Genomic DNA, 21824 nt, shown 5'->3' with positions numbered 1-21824 from the left:
TACCCACTGCCTCAGCCATAACTGCCCCTAGTCTATCTCCCTGTCTCCCACTGGATGGAGGTATAGACAATGTGACCCACTTCCCCTCTGGAGGTTCCCCAGTAGCAGAGGTGTCGACAGTGGACCCACTTCCCCTAGAGGTTCCCCAGTAGATGCAGGTATAGACAGTGGGCCCACTTCCCCTGGAGGTTCCCAGTAGATGGAGGTGTAGATAGTGGGGCCCACTTCCCCTGGATTCCACAGTAGATGGAGGTGTAGACACTGGCCCACTTACCCTGGAAGTTCCCCAGTAGATGGAAGTGTAGACAGTGCGCCCACTTCCCCTGGAGGTTCCCCAGTAGACAGGTGTAGACAGTGGGTGCCTCCTCCCCTGGAGGTTCCCCAGTAGACAAGAAGTATAGGCAGTGGGTCCACTTCCCCTGGAGGTTCCCCAGTAGACGGAGGTGTAGACAGTGGGTCCCTCCTCCCCTGGAGGTTCCCCAGTAGACGGAGATGTAGACAGTGGGTCCCTCCTCCCCTGGAGGTTCCCAAGTAGACGGAAGTGTAGACAGTGGGGCCCACTTCCCCTGGCGTTTCCCCAGGTGTGGATAATTGGTCCCCAGTCGGTGGAAGTGTGGACAGCATGGTCCCTCTCCCCTGGGAGGTGCCATGCTTGTTTGTCCCATGAGCTCTGGCTTGCACAGATAGCAAGCTTAGAGGGAGGGCAGGCATCCAGCATTTGCACTTTGGGCCCCTGTGATGTGGGCCGCTCACCATTCTCTGTCCCCCCCACCCCACCCTCCCGCCCCGACCCCTGCAGTACCTTAGGCCCTGGATTCCCCCTGGACCCCAGGATCCGGGATCGCTGAAGCTGGTCTGGGGTGACAGCAATTCCCAGCTTCACTGAGGAACCTGCCCAGTGCATGGTCTGCCTTCAATTTCTGGAGATCCCTGGGGCCTGTGCCCAGACAGAGCAGACATTGAGTTGCCTGCTCTCAGTGTGGGCCAGCCGCAGTCAGGGACCTGTGCACATGTGACTGGGGATGTCCCCTGATTCAAGGAAGTGAGGGAGAGGGAAGTTGCAGAATTGCAAAGAGGTCTGATGTGATACAGATGTGCTCAGGTGGCACAGTACACAGAGTTGGTGCAGGTACACGAGCCAGTGGTAGACACACACAGGCGGGTAGTAGGGGTACTTATAGGCACTTCAGGCACACAGGTGGGTGGCCTGGTATATACTCTGCACGGACCCTCAGTGGACTCTTGGGTTTGTACCAGTGCACGTACAGGTAGGGGTGTGCGGGCTGGGAGCGCTGCTGCCGCGGGAGAGGCAGGTGAGTTAAGGGCTGGGGGGTCCCCAAGCCCCGCCCAGGCCGCCCAGGCAGGCGCGCCGGAAGATGGGGACCCCTTCCCTCCAGGGCCACACCTGACTGGTCTCAGCACCAGTCGGCCACACGGGGGCGGTGCTGTGCCACTTGGAAGACCGCCTGACCCTGGGTCTCACCCAGACCCGAGCTCTGACTGCAGGCGTGGAATTTCCAGAAGCAACAGAGAAACCCGAGGGATCAGGGCACCGGTCGTGAGGGTGGAAACAGCTCTGGGGCTTTTTCTTTGTCAGGATGCTCCACGCTCAGGCCGGCCCAGGGCCCCTGAGAGTCGGTTCGGGGATGGGGCAGAGGAAGGGCTGCAGGGAGGCCGGCCCAGCCTCGGTAGGGGGGAGGGGTGGGGGGGAGGGGTTGGGGGGGAGGGGAGGGGAGGTGAGGCTTGGGACTGGCCTTGCAGGAGGCCAGGCCATCTGCTGCCTCATGCCTGGTCACTCGGCCCCGCCCCTGGCTGCCTTCTCTCGCGCTCCTTCCCCACAGGTGTCATGAGCTGATGACCCAGCTCCGTGTCTGACTCCCAGGAACATGACGGATGTGCCCGAGATGCCGCCGTTCTCACCTAGCTTACAAGCCCAGTTCTCCATGAAGAAGGTGGTCGTCCAGCCACCACCCTAGTCACCACTCGTCACCACAGCCAGCTGGGGGAGTCACCTGCGCAATCCAGGTGAGCCTGGTCAAAGGGGGAGCAGGCAGGGGCCCAGGGTGGGGGTTCGGGGGCTGCAGGCGGAGCTGATGTGAGGAGCAGTGTGCGATGTGGCTGCTCTCCCCTTACGGGCAATTGTAAGGGTGACTGTGAATGTGAAAGTTTGCCAGGGCGCACGTGAAGATTTCATCGGTGTCCAGGCTGGAGGCTCCAGGAAGCCAGCCTGTGTGAGTCTGAACGTACCTCTTGGGAAAATGGGTAAAGGCAGAGATTCTTACCTGTTGTATGATGGTTAAAATATACATAACAGAAAGTTTACCATTTTAACCAGCTTTAAGTGCGCAGCTCACCGGTATGAAGTGCACGCAGTGTTGTGCAGTCTCACACTACCTTCCCTGTGACTCTCCGTCCCGTGAAGCTGGGGCGCTGTCCCCGTGAACACCAACTCCCCACCCCCGCCCACCACCCCCTGTCCCAGGAGCCCGACTCCTCTGGGCCCCTGTGTGAGCGAGTCCTGCAGGGTCTGTCCTCCTGGGACTCCTGCATGTCGATGAGCACCAGGTCCTCAAAGCTCACCCATGCTGGAGCCTGTCTTAGAATCTCCTTCCTTTTTAAGGCTGAATAATCACCTGTTGTATGAATGGACCACAGTGTGATCATTCCTCATTTGCTGATGGACACTTGAGCTGCTTCCAGCTCTTGGCTGTCGTGAACATGCTGCTGTGAACCTGGGTGGACAGGTTCCTCCTGGAGACCATGCTTTCAGTTATTTCAGTTCTATCCCCCGAGGTGGTGGATTATATGGTAGATCTATGTTTAATTTTTTGAGGGACTTCCATCCTGTTTTCCACTTGACTGTTTTCCATTTTACATTCCCACCCACAGTGGCCAAGAGCTCCACTTTCTCCATATCTTGCAACATTTATGTTTTGCCAACTTTTATGTTTTGACTGGTTTTTGGTGTTAGTTCTATAAGGTCTTGTATGTAGGTCTTCATAGAACTGTTCAATTCAGCTTCTTTGGCATTAGTGGTTGGGGCATCTACTTCAATTACTGTGATGTCATTCATAAAGGAAATCAACCCTGAATATTCATTGGAAGGATTGATGCTGAAGCTTCAATACTTTGGCCACCTGATGCAAAGAGCCAACTCATTGGGAAAGGCCCTGATGCTGGGAGAAATTGAAGGCAGAAGGAGAAGGGGGTGACAGAGGATGACATGATTGGATGGCATCACTGACTCGATGAACATGAGTTTAAGCAAACTTCAGGAGATAATGAAGGACAGGGAAGCTTGGTGTGCTGCAGTTCATGGGGTCATAAAGAGTTTGACACGACTAAGCGTTTTCTTCAAAGATGGAGAAGCTCTATACAGTCAGTAAAAACAAGACCGAGAGCTGACTATGGCTCAGCTCATGAACTCCTTATTGCCAAATTCAGACTTAAATTGAAGAAAGTAGGGAAAACCACTAGACCATTCAGGTATGACCTAAATCAAATCCCTTATGACTATACATTGGAAGTGACAAATAGATTCAAGGGATTAGACCTGATAGACAGAGTGTCTGAAGAACTATGGACAGAGGTTTGTGACATTGTATAGAAGGCAGTGATCAAGACCATCCCCAAGAAAAAGAAACACACAAAAGCAAAATGGCTGTCTGAGGAGGCCTTACAAACAGCTATGAAAAGAAGAGAAGCTAAAGGCAAAGGAGAAAAGGAAAGATATACCTATTTGAGTGCTGCATTCCAAAGAATAGCAAGGAGAGATAAGAAAGCCTTCCTTAGTGATCAATGCAAAGAAATAGAGGAAAACAATAGAATGGGGAAGACTAGAAATCTCTTCAAGAAAATTAGAGACACAAAGGGAACTTTTCATGCAAAGATGGGCACAATAAAGGACAGATATTCTATGGACCTAACAGAAGCAGAAGATATTAAGAAGAGGTGGCAAGAATAAACAGAAGAACTGTACAAAAAAGATCTTCACCACCCAGATAATCATGATGGTGTGATCACTTACCCAGAACCAGACATCCTGGAATGTGAAGTCAAGTGGGCCTTAGGAAGCATCACTATGAACAAAGCTAGTGGAGGTGATGGAATTCCAGTGGAGCTATTTCAAATCCTAAAAGATGATGCCGTGAAAGTGCTACACTCAATATGCCAGCAAATTTGGAAAGCTCAGCAGTGGCCACAGGACCGGAAAAGGTCAGTTTTCATTCCAATCCCAAAGAAAGGCAATGCCAAAGAATACTCAAACTACCACACAATTGCACTCATTTCACACGCTAGTAAAGCATGGCTCAAAATTCTGCAAGCCAGTCTTCAACAGTACATGAACCGTGAACTTCCAGATGTTCAAGCTGGGTTTAGAAAAGGCAGAGGAACCAGAGATCAAATTGCCCACATCCATTGGATCATCAAAAAAGCAAGAGAGTTCCAGAAAAACATCTACTTCTGCTTTATTGACTATGCCAAAACCTTTGACTCTGTGGATTACAACAAACTGAAAAATTCTTCAAGAGCTGGGAATACTAGACCACCTTACCTGCCTCCTGAGAAACCTGTATGCAAGTCAAGAAGCAATAGTTAGAACTGGACATGGAACAACAGACTGATTCCAAATAGGGTAAGGAGTATGTCAAGGCTGTATATTGTCACCCTGCTTATTCAACTTATATGCAGAGTACATCATGGGAAATGCCAGGCTGGATGAAGCACAAGCTGGAATCAAGATTGCTGGGAGAAATATCAATAACCTCAGATATGCAGATGACATCACCCTTATGGCAGAAAGTGAAGAGGAACTGAAGAGCCTCTTAATGAAAGTGAAAGAGGAGAGTGAAAAAGCTGGCTAAAAACTCAACATTCAGAAAACTAAGATCATGGCCTCTGGTCCCATCACTTCATTGGAAATAGGTGGGAAAACAGTGGAAACAGTGGCAGATTTTATTTTTTGGGCTCCAAAATCACTGCAGATGGTGACTGCAGCCATGAAATTAAAAGACACTTGGTCCTTGGAATAAAAGCTATGACCAACCTAGACAGCATATTAAAAAGCAGAGACATTACTTTGCCAACAAATGTCTGTCTAGTTAAGGCTATGGTTTTTCCAGTGGTCGTGTATGGATGTGAGAGTTGGACTGTGAAGAAAGCTGAGCACCAAAGAATTGATGCTTTTGAACTGTGGTGTTGGAGAAGACTCTTGAGAGTCCCTTGAACTGTAAGGAGATCCAACCAGTCCATCCTAAAGGAGATCAGTCCTGAATATTCATTGGAAGGACTGATGCTGAAGCTGATACTCCAATACTTTGGCCACCTGGTGCGAAGAACTGACTCATTGGAAAAGACCCTGATGCTGGAAAAGATTGAAGGCAGCAGAAGAAGGGGACGACAGAGGATGAGATGGTTGATGGCATCACCGACTCAATGGACATGAGATTGAGTAAACTCTGGGAGTTGGTGATGGACAGGGAAGCCTGGTGGCTGCAGTCCACGGGGTCGCAAAGAGAGGGCCTGACTGAGCAACTGAACTGAACTGAACTGTAGCAACTAAAGAATGTTTTGACAGTAGCCATCCTAATAAGTGTGAGATTGTATCTTATTTGTGGTTTTTATTTGCATTTCCCTAATGATCTGTGAAAAAGCCAACTCAAAACTCAATATTAAAAAAGGTAAGATCATGGCATCTGGTCCCATCACTTCATGACAAATAGAAGGGGAAAAGGTGGGAGCAATGATCAGATTTCTTCTTCTTGGCTCTAAAATCACTGTGGATGGTGACTGCAGCCATGAAATTAGAAGACACTTGCTTCTTGGCAGGAAAGTTGTGACAAACCTAGACAGTGTATTAAAAAGCAGCCATCACCCTTGTCAAGCATCCCTGACCATAGTGTGAGGGTTTTTTTCTGGGCTCTCTGTTTCGTTGGTCTATACTTATCTGTTTTATAGATGAGAAAGGCAAGGCTCAGAGAGGACCCATAATTTGGCCGAGGTCATGTGGTCAGTGGTGCTTAGGCTGGGGTTTGGCGGAAGGATGCTCTGGCCCTCGTCTGTTCATGCAGAGGTGGGTGCACAGGGTGCCCATCGGACCCAGCCACTCTTCCCACCAGGTCCCCCTCCAGGCCAGCTGTGCTGGGCCCTCACCTGGTTCATATAGGTTCAGACTAGCTTCCAGTAATGAGGTCTCATTGAAATTGTCTTCAAACAATGCACAGAAACACAGAGGTAAATGTCTGCCCCAAGAACCCAGGAAGGGCAAATTCCAGGGAAAAGCTGACAGTCTCCTGAGAGCCTGGGGAGGCTCAGGAGGGCAGGGGCAGGGGAAGGGGGGCACTGAGGGTTCCCTGAACAGGGAGCCCTTCCACGCTTGAGCAGGACCCACCCCCTGAGATGTGCCCACAGGTATGCACTGCCCAGCAGGCCCAGCGCTCTGCCCACCTCGAGCAGTGCCTCCCTCGGTAGAAGCGCGGGATGGTTCACTTGGCATCTGTAAGAGGGCAGAGCAAGGACCTGAGGAAACAGCTCAGAACTCCTGCCGTCCAAGGTCTCAGAGATGACCGAAGACATCGCATCCATCAGAAAAGAACCACTTCTATTCAAAGAAATGATACAGAATGGAAGTAGAACATCTGGAAGGGAAAAAGCTAGAGAAAAGAGCAAACTGTGGGGAATAGAAATTCAGAACAGAAAAGGGCCTTTCCAGAGCTAAGGTGCACTCGGGAGGACCGCAGGGGAGCAGGGGCGCAGACAGGAGCAGGGGACGCTGGGGGCGCCGCCCTCGGCCCAGCAGGACAGTTTCTGAGAAGGTCCCCACGTGCCTCGAGCTGGGACGCTCCTGCAGGGTGCTCCACAGCCCAGATGGAGAAGGGGCCGGTCCCGTAGACAGAGCCCCAAGGGGGGCCCGGCGGGGCAGAGGCGGGGCAGAGGCGGCCTGACTCATGGGCTGCGGAAGGCTAGCTTCTCGGACACCAAAGGATGTGGGGGACAAGGCAGGTTCAAAGAAAACCAAGTGAGTCATTGTTCATGGGGACCGGGTTGTGCAAGAAAGGAAGTAGCTGTAGTGAGCTGCCCGTCCTTCCCTCCTCCCCCGCCCCGCCCCTCCTCCTTCCCTCCTCCCCCTCCCCCCTTCCCTCTCCCTCCCCTTCCCCCACCCTTCTGCCCCCACAGTGGCTGCTTCTGGGCTGTGAGGCTGTAGCAGGTTAGGGTTAGGGATGAAGTTAATAGATGAAAGTTCCTGCTGCCTGCCCCACCAACAAAAAACCCAAACGTGGGGAGTGAGGGAGGTAGGGGTGGCCTCTGCCTGAAGCTGAAGGAAACGCCAGACAGCATTCCACTCAGAAGGAACAGTGCCTGCGAAGCCCCTGGAGCAAGAGGAGGGGAGGGCAGAGCCTGAGGGGCTTGGCTGCACCCTGTTCACAAGCAGGGCTCCTGGGGATCCTGATCCCCACCAGGCCGGAGGGCACAGTCCCTCGTCCGCTCTGTGTCCTGGGGCAGGAAGCCCTGCCTGGCTGTGCAGTGGACCCGGGACACACTCAGGGAGGCACACTCAGGGATGGCCCTCAGGCGGTGGGGGGCACTGAGGCACTCCGGGTCCCCCCTCGCGCGGGGACAGAGAAAGCGCCGCCCTGAACGAGGGTTGCTTGGGCAGCGCGCTGTCCCCTGGGCCCGTGTGGCCTGGCTCCTGGCTGGGCACCTGCAGAGTGACCACATACCCCTGTCTGACCCTGAGGAGGCCTTGGCTGCCTGGGGGCAGGGTGAGGGCTTGGAGCAGGCCGGTGAACCCTGGGGGAGAGCAGGTGGGCACAGCAGAGATGGCAGTCAGGCTCGCATAGCGGTCACGTCACCCGCCTCCCAGGATGGCAAGGCTGGAGCGCGGATGCGGACACCCCGTGAGCAGCGAAGGCACCAGGGATGGTCTCTTTTCCAAGCCTCTTCCCTGCCAGGTGGTGGCTGCTCTCTCACCCTAGGACAAATTATCCAGGCAAGAGGAATTTGTCCCCGGCTGGTTGGACCTTCGTTGCCGGGGCAAGGAGGGCGGGGAGAGGGGGCAGACTCAGCAACCTGGAGCCTGTTTACAGTTGGGGTTCCCGAGTGCAGAGGGAGGGCAGGTTCTGAAGAGAACCCCACCTGAGTCGCAGCCCCAGAGGGAAACAGTGTGGGGGGCAGTGGGCAGGGTGGTCACGATGCTCAGTCTCAGTCGTATCTGACTCTCTGCGACCCCACGGACTGCAGCCTGCCAGACTCCTCTGTCCATGGGATTCTCCAGGCGAGAACATTGGAGTGGGTTACCATTTCCTTCTCCACAGAGTGGTCATGATGGTGAATAAAACAGGGCGCCCACAAACTGTCATGCGTCGCACTATCTGTGTGGACTGTGTCCCGTTGACCTCCTGAGAACACTGCCGGGGAGGCCCGGAGTCACCTTCATCCTGGTGGGAACGGCACCCAGGGACTCTCACTAAGGGGGTCACCCTGAGTCCCTGGGACTTCAGAGGGGGCACCGAAGAAGGGTGCCCTGTTTGCGTCCAGTCCCAGTGACGGCCTCCAGGTCTGCAGAGGCTGTGGGCTCTGGGGCAGGCGCAGCCTACTGGCTGAAGGCGGGGTGGCTGGGGGCGGGGCGTGGAGGGCGGGCCGCGGACACTTGCTTCTGCACGGGGCGCCCCGGGAAGAGGCAGCAAGAAGCACTGAGGCATCTCACTCAGGCGGGCTCCCCAAGGGGCTGGTGGGTGGGTAGGAATGATGCCCGGGCAGCAGGCTCGAAGGGGACACAGTGGGTGCAGGGCTCTGTCTACAAAGCTCCGCGTCCTCCGGGCACCCACCCAGGGGTCTCCACCCTCCGTCCTGCTCTGAGGGCCCCCTATAGGCCTGGCCTTCACAGAGGGGACCCCATTACCCCTGCCATCCAAGATGTATCCTCCCAACGTCTTACACATGCTTACTCTTTCTTTTTAACAAAAAGGGAAAACAATGAAAGTAGTTCAAAAGTACTCCATGCTTCTGCAAAATAATCAGAAATTGTGGAACTTTTAACAAGGAAAAAGAAATGAAAGTTCACCTGTAATCTGAGTTATGCACCCAGATTTTTTCTGTGCATAATGCACTTTACAAAAATCGGATCAAGATACAGCAGCTGATTTTAACTACTTAAAAAATACAGCCACATAGCTGCATGTTGCTCAATGTCAAAAGGTAATATACAATAAGAATAATAAAAGCTGACACTTTGAGTCCCTGTTCTGCATTGGGGACTCTGCTTTTCCTCAGGTAGAAGTGAATAGACCTGGTGAGTTTGCCTATTTGACACTGGAGCAAAAAAAAACATCTGTGTGATTTCACGCAAGAATAAGCCCTGTGAAAGGTAGAGGAGATAGACAGCAGGGTTGGATCTGGGGTGGATATTCTCTCTGAGGACAGAGGATCAGAGTGCCAGCCCTGCCAGTATCTGCAGAAGAGATTTCCTGGAGCAGGAGCAAGTGCCAAGGGCCTGTTGTCTGTGAGGTCAGGATGGGCCTGGGGCTCTGGGTGGGGGTGGGATCAGGGCTGGCTGTGGGGGGTGGGGGTTGCTGGGGCTTGCATGAACACAGTGTGAGGTTCCCTGGGGACCCGGGAGGGTCTGGATTGCCCCGGCAACACAAGGAGGCCCCTGGGCCAGGTCTCCTGAGACCCTTCAGACTTTGTGGAGAGCCTAGGGTGTGAGGTGAGGTTCATGGGTGTCTGGGAGGCTCTGGGCCAGATATGCAGCTCCAACCCAGTGAGGGGAAGTGGGCCTTCCAAAGTCTGGACATGTCCACCAAGATGGAGGCAGGGTGGGAGGGTCCGGTTGGAAGAGAGGGAAGGAGCAGCAGGAAAGATGGGAAGGGTCGGCTGGAGGCCTTAGCGCCTGTGAATCAGAAAAGTCCGGATCAAGACTTCCTCCTGGAAGGTGCAAGGTTAAAAGTACTATATTAATATGTTAAACTGTAAGACCCTTTGGTTTTAGCAATAACCCCACCGAAGCAGGTAGAGCAGGACATGCCACCCTCACGTTAAGCGCTCTGATCCAGATGCCGGGACCCAGCGGCTAGGGGAGTTCGGACCCTGCACCTCCGCACCGAGGTTAGGGGCGCACCGGCCTCAGCTGGCGGGCGGAAGGGGGCCGCGACTGGAAGCGAGGAACAGAGTCCGGAGCTCCCCGCGGGGAGCATGGGGACCTCGAGGGGCACAGAGCAGCCTGGAGGCGACAGAGCGTTGAGGATTCCACGAGGACGCGAGAGACGCGGGGCACGAGCCCACCGTGGCTCACTCGGACCCGGGGACCACGGGGAGAGAGGGGCGCAGGGCAGGACCTCACCGGGGTGCACTGATTCAGAGGACCACAGAGACAGGGGCGCAAGGCAGGACCTCACCGGGCGGGGATGCACGAGCCGACCTGGGGACCAGGACCGCGCGGGGTGCACGCGCGCGCCCCCTGCCGCCGCCGGGGCTCGGTCGTCTCGGGGCGGGGCGGCTCGCGTGCCGGGGTGGAGCTGTCCTTTCGCGGCCGCAGCCGCCGCCTGGTCCCTGAGATGCGAGCGCCGGCAGCCGTGCCAACACAGCTCCCGGTCCCGGCGGACGCCTCCCGCGGGCGCGCCCGAGCCTCCGCGCCCCGCCGGCCGGGTAAGTGCCCCGGGCGCGCTCCGCGGCTCCGTCTCCGTGGTGGAGACCCGCGCGCAGAGCCATCTCCCCAAGGGTCCCCCTCCACTCACCCCATCCTCACGTCTCCAGGCCCGGGAGTCCAACCGGCAGCTCCTCACCTAAAAATAAAACAAGAACTTTCGAGGGACTCCAGTGCACTTCCATTGCTTGTGGTCACTCAGTTTCCGACCTGGGAGCGTCAGACAGCCCCCTCCCCCAGCTTTGGAAGAGTTGGGCCGATTGCCCTTAGCTCTTGGCCCAGTTTCCCTCGGAAATGTTTCGGGCAGATGCTAGGGGTTGTGGGGGGAGACTTGGAACCGAACCCCTGAGCCCTCCCCAGGGCAGCTGGTGAGGGTGGGGGGCCCCAGAGCTGGGGGTGCGCAGCTCAGCCCCCTCCTTCTGGGCAGGGAGTGCCAGTCTTGGTTCTCACACTCGAGAAGGCTGAAGGCATGTGTTCCAGGAATTCACTGGGCTTCAGTTAGTGGCACCAAGAAAATTTTTCTCCCTAAAGTTTTACTTTGAGTGGTGGAAAATCCCCAGCTTGTGGGCACTTTGTGAGAGGCACTGGGCTGCCCACAGGGCAGGTGACCAGTCAGAGGTCAGAGGCCAGAGGCCTTGGGAGGTTAGCCCTGGGGTTCCTGTGTCTCTCCCGGTTGGTCTGAGGGGCTGGAGCCGGAGGCTGCCCCCTTGGAAGCGTCCAGCGGGTCTCCAGCTGTGGCTGCCCCGCGACTCACGTGGGGCCTGTGTGTGACCCAGCCGCAGGCTCTGACCCTCGAGGGGCTGGGCGCAGTCGGGAGGCATGAGAGCATGCCCTGGGCACTTGCCCTCTCGCTCCGGGTACTCGACAGTCGTGACTGGACCTCTCCCGGCCTGGTCAGCGGCCTGGCCCACCCGGGCCGTCTCCAGGGGCCTCTGGCGGAGGCGGGCTCCTGAGCCTGGCTGGTCTCCGCCCAGCGTCCGCCATCAGGGCCTCCAGCCTGACTTCTGCAGCCTCTTGGGCCCAAGCCCCATCCTGGTGGTCTCGGGACCCACTCGTGGGCAGGTGAGCAGCTTTCTGCCCACCCCGGGGGGGTGCGGCCTGTGCTGGCTCCAGCCGCCGGGGCCAGCAGACCGCTCCTGTGGTCTGTGTGCTGGTGAGGACTTCGGGGTGGTCCAGGGCAGAGCTTGGACTTGGACCTTGGGCTTTGTCCCCCTCTTGATTTGGCCCCAGAGTGGGGCAGCTGCGTGGGCAGGGGCACACATGCTGGGCGGGAGCCATGGGCACTGCTCTGTGGTGTGGGAGGCTCTTTTATTTTTGTTTTTTGCTTATGTGTATTTTCTGAAGTGGACAACTATCATTTTTACCATGAAAGGGTCTTAGGAAAGCCCAGATTTCTCCGAGCAGCGCAGTCGGCTCAGAGCTCCGGGAGGCCAGCCCCGCACTGCTCAGTGGTGCGTTTCTGGGGAGGATGATCCAGGCCTGCCAGGTCTGCATCTGTTTGAGGAGAGTGTGCAAGTGGTCAGGAAAATGGAGCCCGTGTTGAGGATTCCTAGGGCACGATGAGGCTCTCCCAGGGAACAGCGGCATCCCGGGGTGCCTCTCCCGCCCCTGACGGGGTGCCTGGCGTGTGCTTGTTTGCTCTGGTGCTTTTTGCCGTAACTTGTGTTTTTAGGGCCTTACCATCCTGGGACTTTGTGTGCTGGCTGTGTGCACGCTGGGGAAGGGCTGCTCCGGGGAGCCTGGATCCATCTCAGGTCCTGCTGCTGGAGGGGGTTTGTACGGAGGGAAGTAAAGGGTCAGCACCACCCCCTCGATGTGTCCCCCCGGCTCATCTTCCCTGTCACCCCCACTCCACGCCACCCCTGGTCCGAGCCTTGGGCTCGTTTAGGGAATAGTGGTGATGGGGAGGGGTCTCCTGGGGCTGGTGCAGGTCAGCCCTCCCCCCCACTTTGGGTCTTGACGGGGTTCAGTGGGTCTCTGAGTGCCCGGCCCCTCTCGGGTGTGGGGGAGCGTCCCTGCCTGGTGTCCCCTGAGGCTGGGCCGGGTCTGGGTGCGGCTCAGTCCTCTCCTGCCGGCATTAAGCCGCTTTGCAATTCAGATGCACGACTTCACCCTCTGGATTCCAGCCCCCGAGGCTCTGACCTGGCTTTCCAGAGAAGGGCAGGCCTGGTGGCCGTGGCTCCAGGTGAGCTGAGAAGGCTGGACCCTTCCCAGGCATCTGCCCACCTATCCCTGCTCCAGCCTGCGGCCACCAGGCCCCACTCACCCGCCCCAGCCCGTCTCCAGAGCTCTTGTTTCCTCGGACTTGTCACCCCGCAGCCTCAAAGCCAGCTGTTGCCCCCCAAGCCCTGCAGCTGCCCCCCTGCCCAGAAACCACCCCAGCCCTGCCGGGAACATCCCAGCCCAGCCCACCCCACCCCTGCCGGGAACACCCCACTAGCACTGCCACCACTGGGTCCTCTTTGCCACTCCAGACATTTTATTTCTATTTATATAGAAATTTGTGTTCTTTGTTTTTTAGTATGGTAACATCCAATTACATAAAATTGACCATTAAAGAATTTACAGTACTGTGGTATTTATTGAGTATATTGCCAAAGCTGTGCAACTACCACTTCTGATTCCAAAACATTTTCTTCATCCCAAATGGAAACGCCATATCCTTCAAGCAGTCACTCCCCCTTCTTTTTCCCTCCGGCCCCTGGCACTCATCTCCTTTCTGGACGTTTCCTCTACATGGAATCAATGTGTACCCTTTGGGGCCTGCCTTCCGGCCTGTAGCATCGTGTTTCCAAGCTCCATCCGTGTTGCAGGGACATTAGGGCTTCACTTCTTCTTATGGCTGAGTGTAGTCCACAGTGTGGATGGACCACGTTTTGTTTATCTGTTCATCAACTGATGGGCATTTGGGTTGTTTCAGCTTTTTGGCTATGGTGAATAACGATGCTCTGAGTATTTGTGTGCCAGATTTTGTTTGAACGTATGTTTTCAGTTCTCTTGGGCTAGGAGTGGAATTGCTGGTATAGTATAGTGACTCTGTGTTTCATTTTTCGAGGAAATTCTGAAATGCTTTCTACAGGAGCTGTGCCATTTTCTATTCCCACCAGCAAGGCACTCGGGACCCATTTTCCCTACATCCTCACCAACATTTGTCATTTTCCTTTTTAAAAAAATTATAGCCGTCATCGTGGGTGTGGAGTGGTATCTCATTGTGGGTTTGATTTGTATTTCCCTAGTGACTCATGATGTTGAGCATCTTTTTATGTACCTGTTGACCATTTGTATGCTTTTTGAGGGAGAAATATCTATTCAGGTCCCTTGCTCATTTTTAATTAGGTTGTTTGTCTTTTTGTTGTCGAGTTTTAAGAGTTCTTTTTATAGCCTGGATACTAGACTTTATCAGATATGTGATTTATACTTAATATTCTCTGTGTGAGTGTCTCTTCACTTTCTTGATAGTGTCCTTTGAAGTCCACGTTTTAAATCTTGATGAAGTTCGATTTATCTCATTTTTATTTTCTTACTTGTGCTTTTGGTGAAGAATCCATTGCCAAATTTAAGACTGAAAGAAACATAGCATTATGTTTCCTTCAAGAGTTTTACAGTTTTAGCTCGTACCCTCAGGTCTTTAACTAACTGGCTGGTTTTTGTTGCTGGCAGCTGGGTCCCCCACCCTTCAGTGAGTGCATGTCCAGTTGTCCAGCATCTTTTGGTGAGGGGGCCCTTCTTCCCCATCGAACGGCCTCGTTGTTGAAAATCCATAGACCACACATGTTTATTCTTATGCCACATCTCTCTTCAACTCCTTTAAAGCCCTTTTATTATGAAAGTTTTCAAACCTTCTACAAAAGTGGAGAGTTTTATAATGAGCCCAATTTATTCATCAAGCAGCATAAACCCCACCCTACTCCCCAGATTAATAGAAACAATCGCTGACATGTCATTCTTTCACAGGTGTTAGCGTATATGTATCTCTAAAATGTGTAGACTTTAAAAATCAGTTTTTTATGTGTTTTTTAACTTAATTTTTTAAAATTGAGAGACTTTAGTTAATATAAAGAAGTATCAGCAACAGTGAAAAGAGAGCTCAAAAGGGTCCTCAGGACTGCGGGAGGTGCCCAGAGGCCTCACGTGGGTGTGGGGGCTCAGGCTCCAGGAGAGTGGGGGTGGTCGCCCCGTTTCTCGGCCCCCGGCGCGGGAGGGCAGGAGCACACAGGTGGTGGGGCGTGTGGGAGCCGGGAGCCCCTGGTGGTGAAGGGTGTCCCACGGCGCTCACTGCGGAGGAGAGGTGCCGGGAGGGCCCAGCCCTGGGAGCAGGCAGGTGCCTGGCACACGGGGTCCCCAGGGACTGTCCCCTGAGTCCCACCGCTGCCGGGCGCCACCATGTCCCCCTCCTGGCCTCTGTGCTGTAGGTGCCTTGTTTATCTGCATAGGTCGTAAACCCCACAACACACTGTTGTCATTGTTTTAAACAGTCAATTATCTTTTACAGATATTTAAATGGTAAGAAGGGTCCCGCATTTTTACCCGTGCAGTTACCACTTCCTGTGCTTTCTGTTCATTTGTGGATCCACGTTTCCATCTGGTATCATTTTCCTTTGGCCTGAAGACACTCTTTCACATTTCTTATAGTGTGGGTCAGCTGGCAACGAATGCTTTCAGCTTTTTCATGTCTGAAAAAGTCTTTATTTAGCCTTAATTTTCCGCAGTGATTTCCACAGTGTCAGGAATTCTACTTTCATGCCTTTTTCTTCAGTGCTTTAAGGATGCGGCTCACTGTGTCCTCCGCATCCGTGTTTCTCAGGAGGCGTCTGTGGTCACACTTACCTGTATTTTTTTGTGCCCAACACCGTGGTCTCTGGCAGCTTCTAAGATTATCCTCTTTATTGCTAGTTATGAGTGATTTGATTTTGATGTGCATTGTATAGTTTTTTTCCTCTTTCTTATGCTTGGAATACATTGACTTCTTGAATCTGTAGGTTTGTAATTTTCATTGTTTGGACAAATTTCTGCTATTATTACTTACTTCTGTCACCTCCTTTGTCCTCCTATTCTTTAGGGCCCCAGTTACACATTTTAAGCCTCTTGAAATATCTAAATATTTAATTTTTATTTTGATGCTATTGTAAATGGTATGGTTTTTTTAAATATCTGTATTCAGTTGTTCATTGCTAGTGTATGGAAATACAGTTGACTTTTCTATATTGTCCTTTTTCTCTGTGACCTCGCTGAACTCAGTTATTATAAGAGATTTGTCGTAGCCAAATTTTGTTATTTCCTGTGTGTACCATCATGTTGTCTGTGAACGTTAAGGGGCATGATGACAGAAGACGTCTTTGTCTTCGTGGTCTCTGGGGATGTATTCAGTCTTCCACTCTCGGGTGTGATGTCAGCTGTACATCTTTTCGTAGATGCCTTTTATCAGGTTGGGCTTCTCTGATGGCTCAGCTGGTAAAGAATCCACCTACAATGCAGAAGACCTGGGTTCGAGTCCTGGGTTGGGAAGATCTCCTGGAGAAGGGAATGGCAACCCACTCCAGTGTTCTTGCCTGGAGAATTCCATGGACAGAGGAGCCTGGCGAGTTACAGTTCATGGGGTCAAAGAGTTGGACACACGTGAGTGACTAACACTTTATCAGGTTAATTAAGTTCCTTCTATTCCTAGTTTAATGAGAGTTTTAAAAATCATTCTACATGGATTTGGCCTCATGCATTTTATATATGTTGAGGTGACCATGTATTTTTTTCTTTTGTTCATAAATAAAGTGAATTATACTCAATTTCTTGAATTCCTTGAGCAAACCTCACTTGTGATATGTTGTGCTCTTTATATATTTCTGGTTCCCATTTGCTAACATTTAATTGAAGATTTTTGTGCCTGTGTTCATGAGGGATGATTTTTGTCTATAGTTTCCTCAAAACATCTTTGGTTTTGGTATCAGGGAATGCTGAACTTAAATAAATTATTTGTCAGTTTTAAATTTGATTTTTAGATTTTTGCAGAGAATTGTATGGTTTCTTCCTTAAATTGGTAGACTTCACCAGTGACTCCACCTGGGCTTTTGCTTTTGTTTGTCGTAGGAGTAGATACAGGCTAAGCAGGTTATTTTTCTTGAGTGAGTTTGGTAGTTTATGTCGTTCAGGAAACTGGTCCATTTCATCTAAACTGTTGAATCTGTGGGGGGAGTGTTTGTCTTAGTCTCCTTAGTGACAGTGTTAATTGCTCAGTCGTGTCCGACTCCGTGCAACCCCATGGACTGTAGCCCGCCAGGCTTCTCTGTCCATGGAATTCTCCAAGAGCGGGTTGCCATTCCCTTCTCTAGGGGATCTTCCCGACCCAGGGATTGAATCGGGTCTCCTGCATTACAGTCAGATTCTTTACCGTCTGAGCCACCAGGGACGCCCCTTAATCTCCCTGGACTGCCATAACAAAACACACAGACCCAGTGGCTTAAACAATACCTGTGAATAATGAAGATTTATTTCTCACAGTTCCAGCGGCTGTGAAGTCCAAGATCAAGGTGCCTGCTGACCTGACTTCTGGTGAGAAGGGGCTTCTTAGCTCGCACGCAGTGCAGAGTGTTGTCCTCTCTTTCCCTCTTCTTGTGAGGCCAACAGTTCTGGCAGTGCAGGGTTCCACCTGGAAGACCCCATTTAACCCTAATCGCCTCCTTGCAGACCCATCTCCAGGACAGTCAGATGTGGGACCAGGGCTTTAACACGTGAACTTGCAGGGCACACAGCTAAGTTCTAGGCTGTGTTCTCTTGTTTTCCTTCTGATGGTTGTGGTATCTGTAGTGATGTCCCTTTGTTACCAAAAGAGTGAGGTGGGGTCCGGCTGCTCACTGCAAAATCTGTTACCAAAAGGTATGTGGGGTCTGGCTACTTGCTGCCCAAAAGTCAGTAAACAGGCCAGGTTGGTGGAAAGTTTACTTTATTTCAGATGCTGGCAGCTGGAACAGAGAGAGGATGGCAGATGTCTGTCCAAAGGCTGACTCCCACCCCCTACTGGCAACCAGCAGGGCAAGAGCTTTTATAGACAGAAGTGATGGTGGTGGTGGTGGGGGGGGGTGGGGTTTCTACATGCAGAAACAGCAGAAACAGCACAGTCAGCTCTGACAGTCGTCTTCAAATTGGTGGTCTTCACCATCTTCATCAGTGGTCTGACCAACATCATCTTGGTTGTTTTAGGTACAGTTAATTTTCAGCTCCAGGGTCAGTTTGTTACCATTTCTTTGAGGCCAGTTCATGGGTACCGTCTGGTCATCATGTAGTTTAAATTCTCCATCTAGTGTTTTAGTGTCTATAAGACAGCTCACAGGATATGGCTCAGAATATTATATATAGCCTTTGAGAAAGAGCTAAAGGTCCTTGACTGTGCTTAATGACTGCATTATTATTTAGTCTCTGACTGTTTTCCTTTGTTTCTGCATTTCTCACTTCTCTGATTAAACTTATTCTTCGACTAAAGTTTTCTGCAGACAAAAGACAGATAGAGGAATTGGTAGGAGGCAAGGACCATAGGGTCCTCCTCTGTTTCACCTTCTTTCATTCATGATGTTGGTAATTTGTCTTTTCTCTATTTTTTGATCAGCCTGGCAAGAGGTTTATCAATTTTGTTGGTCTTTTCAAAGAACCAGCTCTTGGCTTTGTTTATTTTTCTCTGTTTTTCTGTTTTAAGCTTCACTGAGGGACTTCTCTGGCAATCCAGTGGGTAGGACATTGCCTTCCGATGCAGGGAGTGCAGGTTTGATCTGTGGTTGGGAAGCTAAGATCCCACATGCCTCCAGGTCAAAAAAAAACCCCAAAACAAACAAACACGAGAAACATAAGTTTTATTGATATTTCCACCTTTCTGCTTGATTTGGATTTGTTTTCTTGTAGTTACTTAAAGTGGAAGCTTAGGTTACTTACCTCGAACCTTTAATTTTTTCCTACTATAAACATTTAATGGTACATTTCCATCAAAGAACTTCTCAGCTGTACTCCATAAAGTCTGATGTGTTGTTTTTTTCATTCAATTCAAAATACTTCTAAATTTCTTTGAGACTTTCTCTTTTACCTGTGGCTATTTGCATACCAGATAGTTGGGAATTTTCCATATATGTTTCTAGTTTAATTCCATTATTATTAGAGAACATACCTTGTATGATTTTTATTCTTTTAAGTCTGTTAAGGATGACTTTACATTTCAGAATATGGTCTGTCTTGAATGTTCCAACTACAGAGAGTGTGGACTCTGCTGTTTTTGGGTGAAATGGTCTATATATCCTTCAATTAGTCTATGTCTGTTGTTTGGATATTCCACAACTTTTTTGATTTTCTGTTTATTTGCTATATTGATTACTGAGAAGATTGAAGGCAGGAGGAGAAGGGCCCGACAGAGGATGAGATGGTTGGATGACATCACCAACTCAATGGACAGGAGTTTGAGTAAACTCTGGGAGTTGGTGATGGACAGGGAGGCCTGGCGTGCTGCAGTCCATGGGGTCGTAGAGTCAGACACGACTTAGTGACTGAACAGCAACGATCGATTAGTGAGAGAGGAATGTTGAAGTCACTGGTGAATTATCTTCTCATTTTTTTTTAGTTTCTGCTTCATGCATTTTGAAGCTCTGGGTGGTGCATTGTTATTGAGAGAGACGGGCCATTCATCCTTGTGCGGCATCCCTGTCTGTGCTGGCGACTCCTTTGTCTGAAGTCAGCTTTGTCTGACGCTCACTCAGCCACTCACATGGCTACTCCAGCTGGACTTTGGATTGGTGTATCTTTTTTGATCCGTTCACTTTACCTACTTTTGCCAGTAGTCAAAGTGTGTTTCTTATGCTTAGAGTGGATTCATGACATGTTTCCGGCATTGTCACATCACTTGCTGAACGTAGAGGAAAGGGTGGAAGTTGTGAGTTTGAATCTGCTTCCTCTTCCGGGTTGGACACTCGAGGCCGGGCAGGGCTGCTGGCCTCCTCTCCACGTCTGCTGGCGCGGAGCCTGACGCCAAGGGTCATTGGTCTGCAGGGCGTCCGTGAGGCTCAGCCCCACTGCACGGGAAACCGAGGTTCTGACGTGTGTCCTGAGGTGACGGGCAGGCTGCCCAGCCTCGGACCACAGTCACGGGGCTGCTCCCTCAGCCGGCGTTCGTGTCCACACTGCCGGTGGCGGCCACCAGGCGTGGTCAGCGGGCTCAGTGCAGCTCTGAGTTGGTGGCCAAAGCAGATGCCCGGTGTGGCGTCGAGAGAGATTTTACATAGAAAAGAGGAAGCCCGTGTGCCCAGAGGTGCAGACCTTGGGGGAGGTGGGCTGCTGGGAGGGGACAGATGGGCCACAGGCAGCGGGGGCGGGGGGCGCCTGCCCAGAGTCCTGACCCAGCGCTCAGCCCTCTGTGCCTGCGGCCCGGTGTCCTGCTGGAGCAGCGACTCCTGTTTCTAGTCGCTTCAGGGGGTCTACCTGCCGGGAGCTTTTCCAGCACAGGGCTGTTCTCTCAGGAGTGCGGTGACAGGACTGGGTCCTCGGGCCACCCTGGGGGCCCAGGGGCCACCCGTGGAGAAGGGGCGCGGCAGGAGCCTGCTCGCACGCTCGGGGCCTGGGCCCGGGGGCCATGGTTCACACCCTGGCGTTGTGCCCTCGCGCGCCTCGCTGGTCGGCCACGCCCTGGCCGCTGCCTCAGGGCTTGGGGCATTGTGTGGACACCCAGCTCCGTTCAGTGTGACTGACTCGATGCTCCCTCTCTTTTAGGGCCTGAGACGATGATCCCACCGGGGGAGTGCCTGTACGCCGGGAGGAAACGCAGGAAGCCCGTGCAGAAACAGTAAAGTATCATGTCTTTGCTGACGGCTGCTGACGGAGGGGAGGCCTTGTGTTTTCATTAGAAAAAGTGAATTTTAGGAAGAAAGGAGTGAGGCAAGGGTTCTGTCAGGCCTTCCCGAGGGCCAGGCACCCTCAGGATCTTGGGGTCTTGGCTGTGGGGCGTGGGGGCAGGACCCTGGGCCACTTTCCCAGCCCTGATTGCAGCTGAAGTCTGGCCGAGGGGTACCTCCCTGCCCGGGTGAGACTGTTTCCAGCTGGACACACCCCAGTGCCCTTGGGCTTCACCCCAAGTGAGAGGAGACCGAGGCTCATCCTCCCAGCCTCCAGGAGGCTGAGTTGGGGGGTAGCCCAGGCGTGGCCCCCACCAGCCCTGTCTGTGGCTGCCCGGTGGGGCTCGGAGCCTCCATGCGGGCACCCTGCAGTCTTGCAAGTGGCCGGCCGGCTGCAGAGAGCGGCCCTCAGAGCCTGGGGCCAGGTTCTGTGATGCGTCCACCGTGCAGGGCTGTGTGTGTGTGTGTGTGCGTGTGCAGTGTCGCTTCCTGTGTGTAACAGCTCTGTCGGTGTGTGTATGTGTGTGCACCTGCAGTTGTGTCTGTGTGGGTGTCCAGGTTTCTGTGACCCAGGCCGCCCTCCAGCCCCTGGGGGCTGCAGGACCCGTGAGAGGTTGACAGGAATGGGGACCCCTCCAGCCCCAAGGACGGGCTGCAAGACTGGTGAGGCTGGACTTTCGAAAGTGGCTGTCACCTGAGTCAACTGTGTTCCTTCTGTGACCTTGGGATGGGGCTGGGGACAAGTGTGCGGCCTAGTCTGTGGGGGGCGGGCGGGGGGACGGCAGAGTTATGTACCCAGGGAGAGGCCGGGCAACGTCCTGAGCTCCTCTGCTCTGGTGAGAACACTTGTCTTCTTAGATAGGAAAAGAAAGGACCTGGAGACACAGCTGTGTGCCCTGGGATCTGGGGATGGGGGCGTGTCCACCAGGATCCAGGGGGGCGTGTCCACACCTGGGGGCTGAGAGCAGCCAAACCAGCCACAACAGTGTTTATCGGGGCAGCTCCCCGCCTCTGTGCACGAGGGGCCAGCCGTGTTTGCACACCTGGCAGTGAGCCTGCGACGGTGTTCCTCGAGCGTTCCTTGTCCAGCAGTTCAGGACGCACCACGGGGTGTGGGCCCCAGCGCTCCGCCAGGCCTGCTGTGGCTCTCACGGGTGTCTGCTGTGACTTCAGGCCTCGCGTCGAACTCTCTCCCGTCTTTGCAGAGATGGCTGCCCTGGCCGCGTGCTGGCTTTTCCTCGTGGGCTGAGCAGGCTCATTGAGTGTTCACGCTGGGAGTGGTGGACTCCTCAGCTTTGACACAAAGCCCACACTGCAGCCCCTGCCTG

The 21824-nt window shown here is 53.1% G+C and overlaps 1 protein-coding gene across 1 annotated transcript in view; it reads left to right on the top strand.

The window, feature by feature from the left end:
* The first annotated feature begins 10561 nt into the window (after positions 1–10561).
* The window catches only part of AHRR (aryl hydrocarbon receptor repressor), a 93365-nt gene continuing 82102 nt past the window's right edge, over positions 10562–21824 (top strand). The window contains exons 1-2 of the mRNA XM_061129400.1: positions 10562–10644; positions 20375–20447. Coding sequence (XP_060985383.1) covers positions 20386–20447 — 62 coding nt within the window. The 5' untranslated portion in view covers positions 10562–10644; positions 20375–20385. The remainder of the gene's footprint in view (positions 10645–20374; positions 20448–21824) is intronic.

The sequence above is a fragment of the Dama dama genome, chromosome 25 (assembly GCF_033118175.1).
Source record: "Dama dama isolate Ldn47 chromosome 25, ASM3311817v1, whole genome shotgun sequence".
Classification (NCBI taxonomy): domain Eukaryota; kingdom Metazoa; phylum Chordata; class Mammalia; order Artiodactyla; family Cervidae; genus Dama; species Dama dama.
The sequence above is the reverse complement of the archived record's forward strand: the minus strand, read 5'-3'. Positions and strand labels throughout refer to the sequence as shown.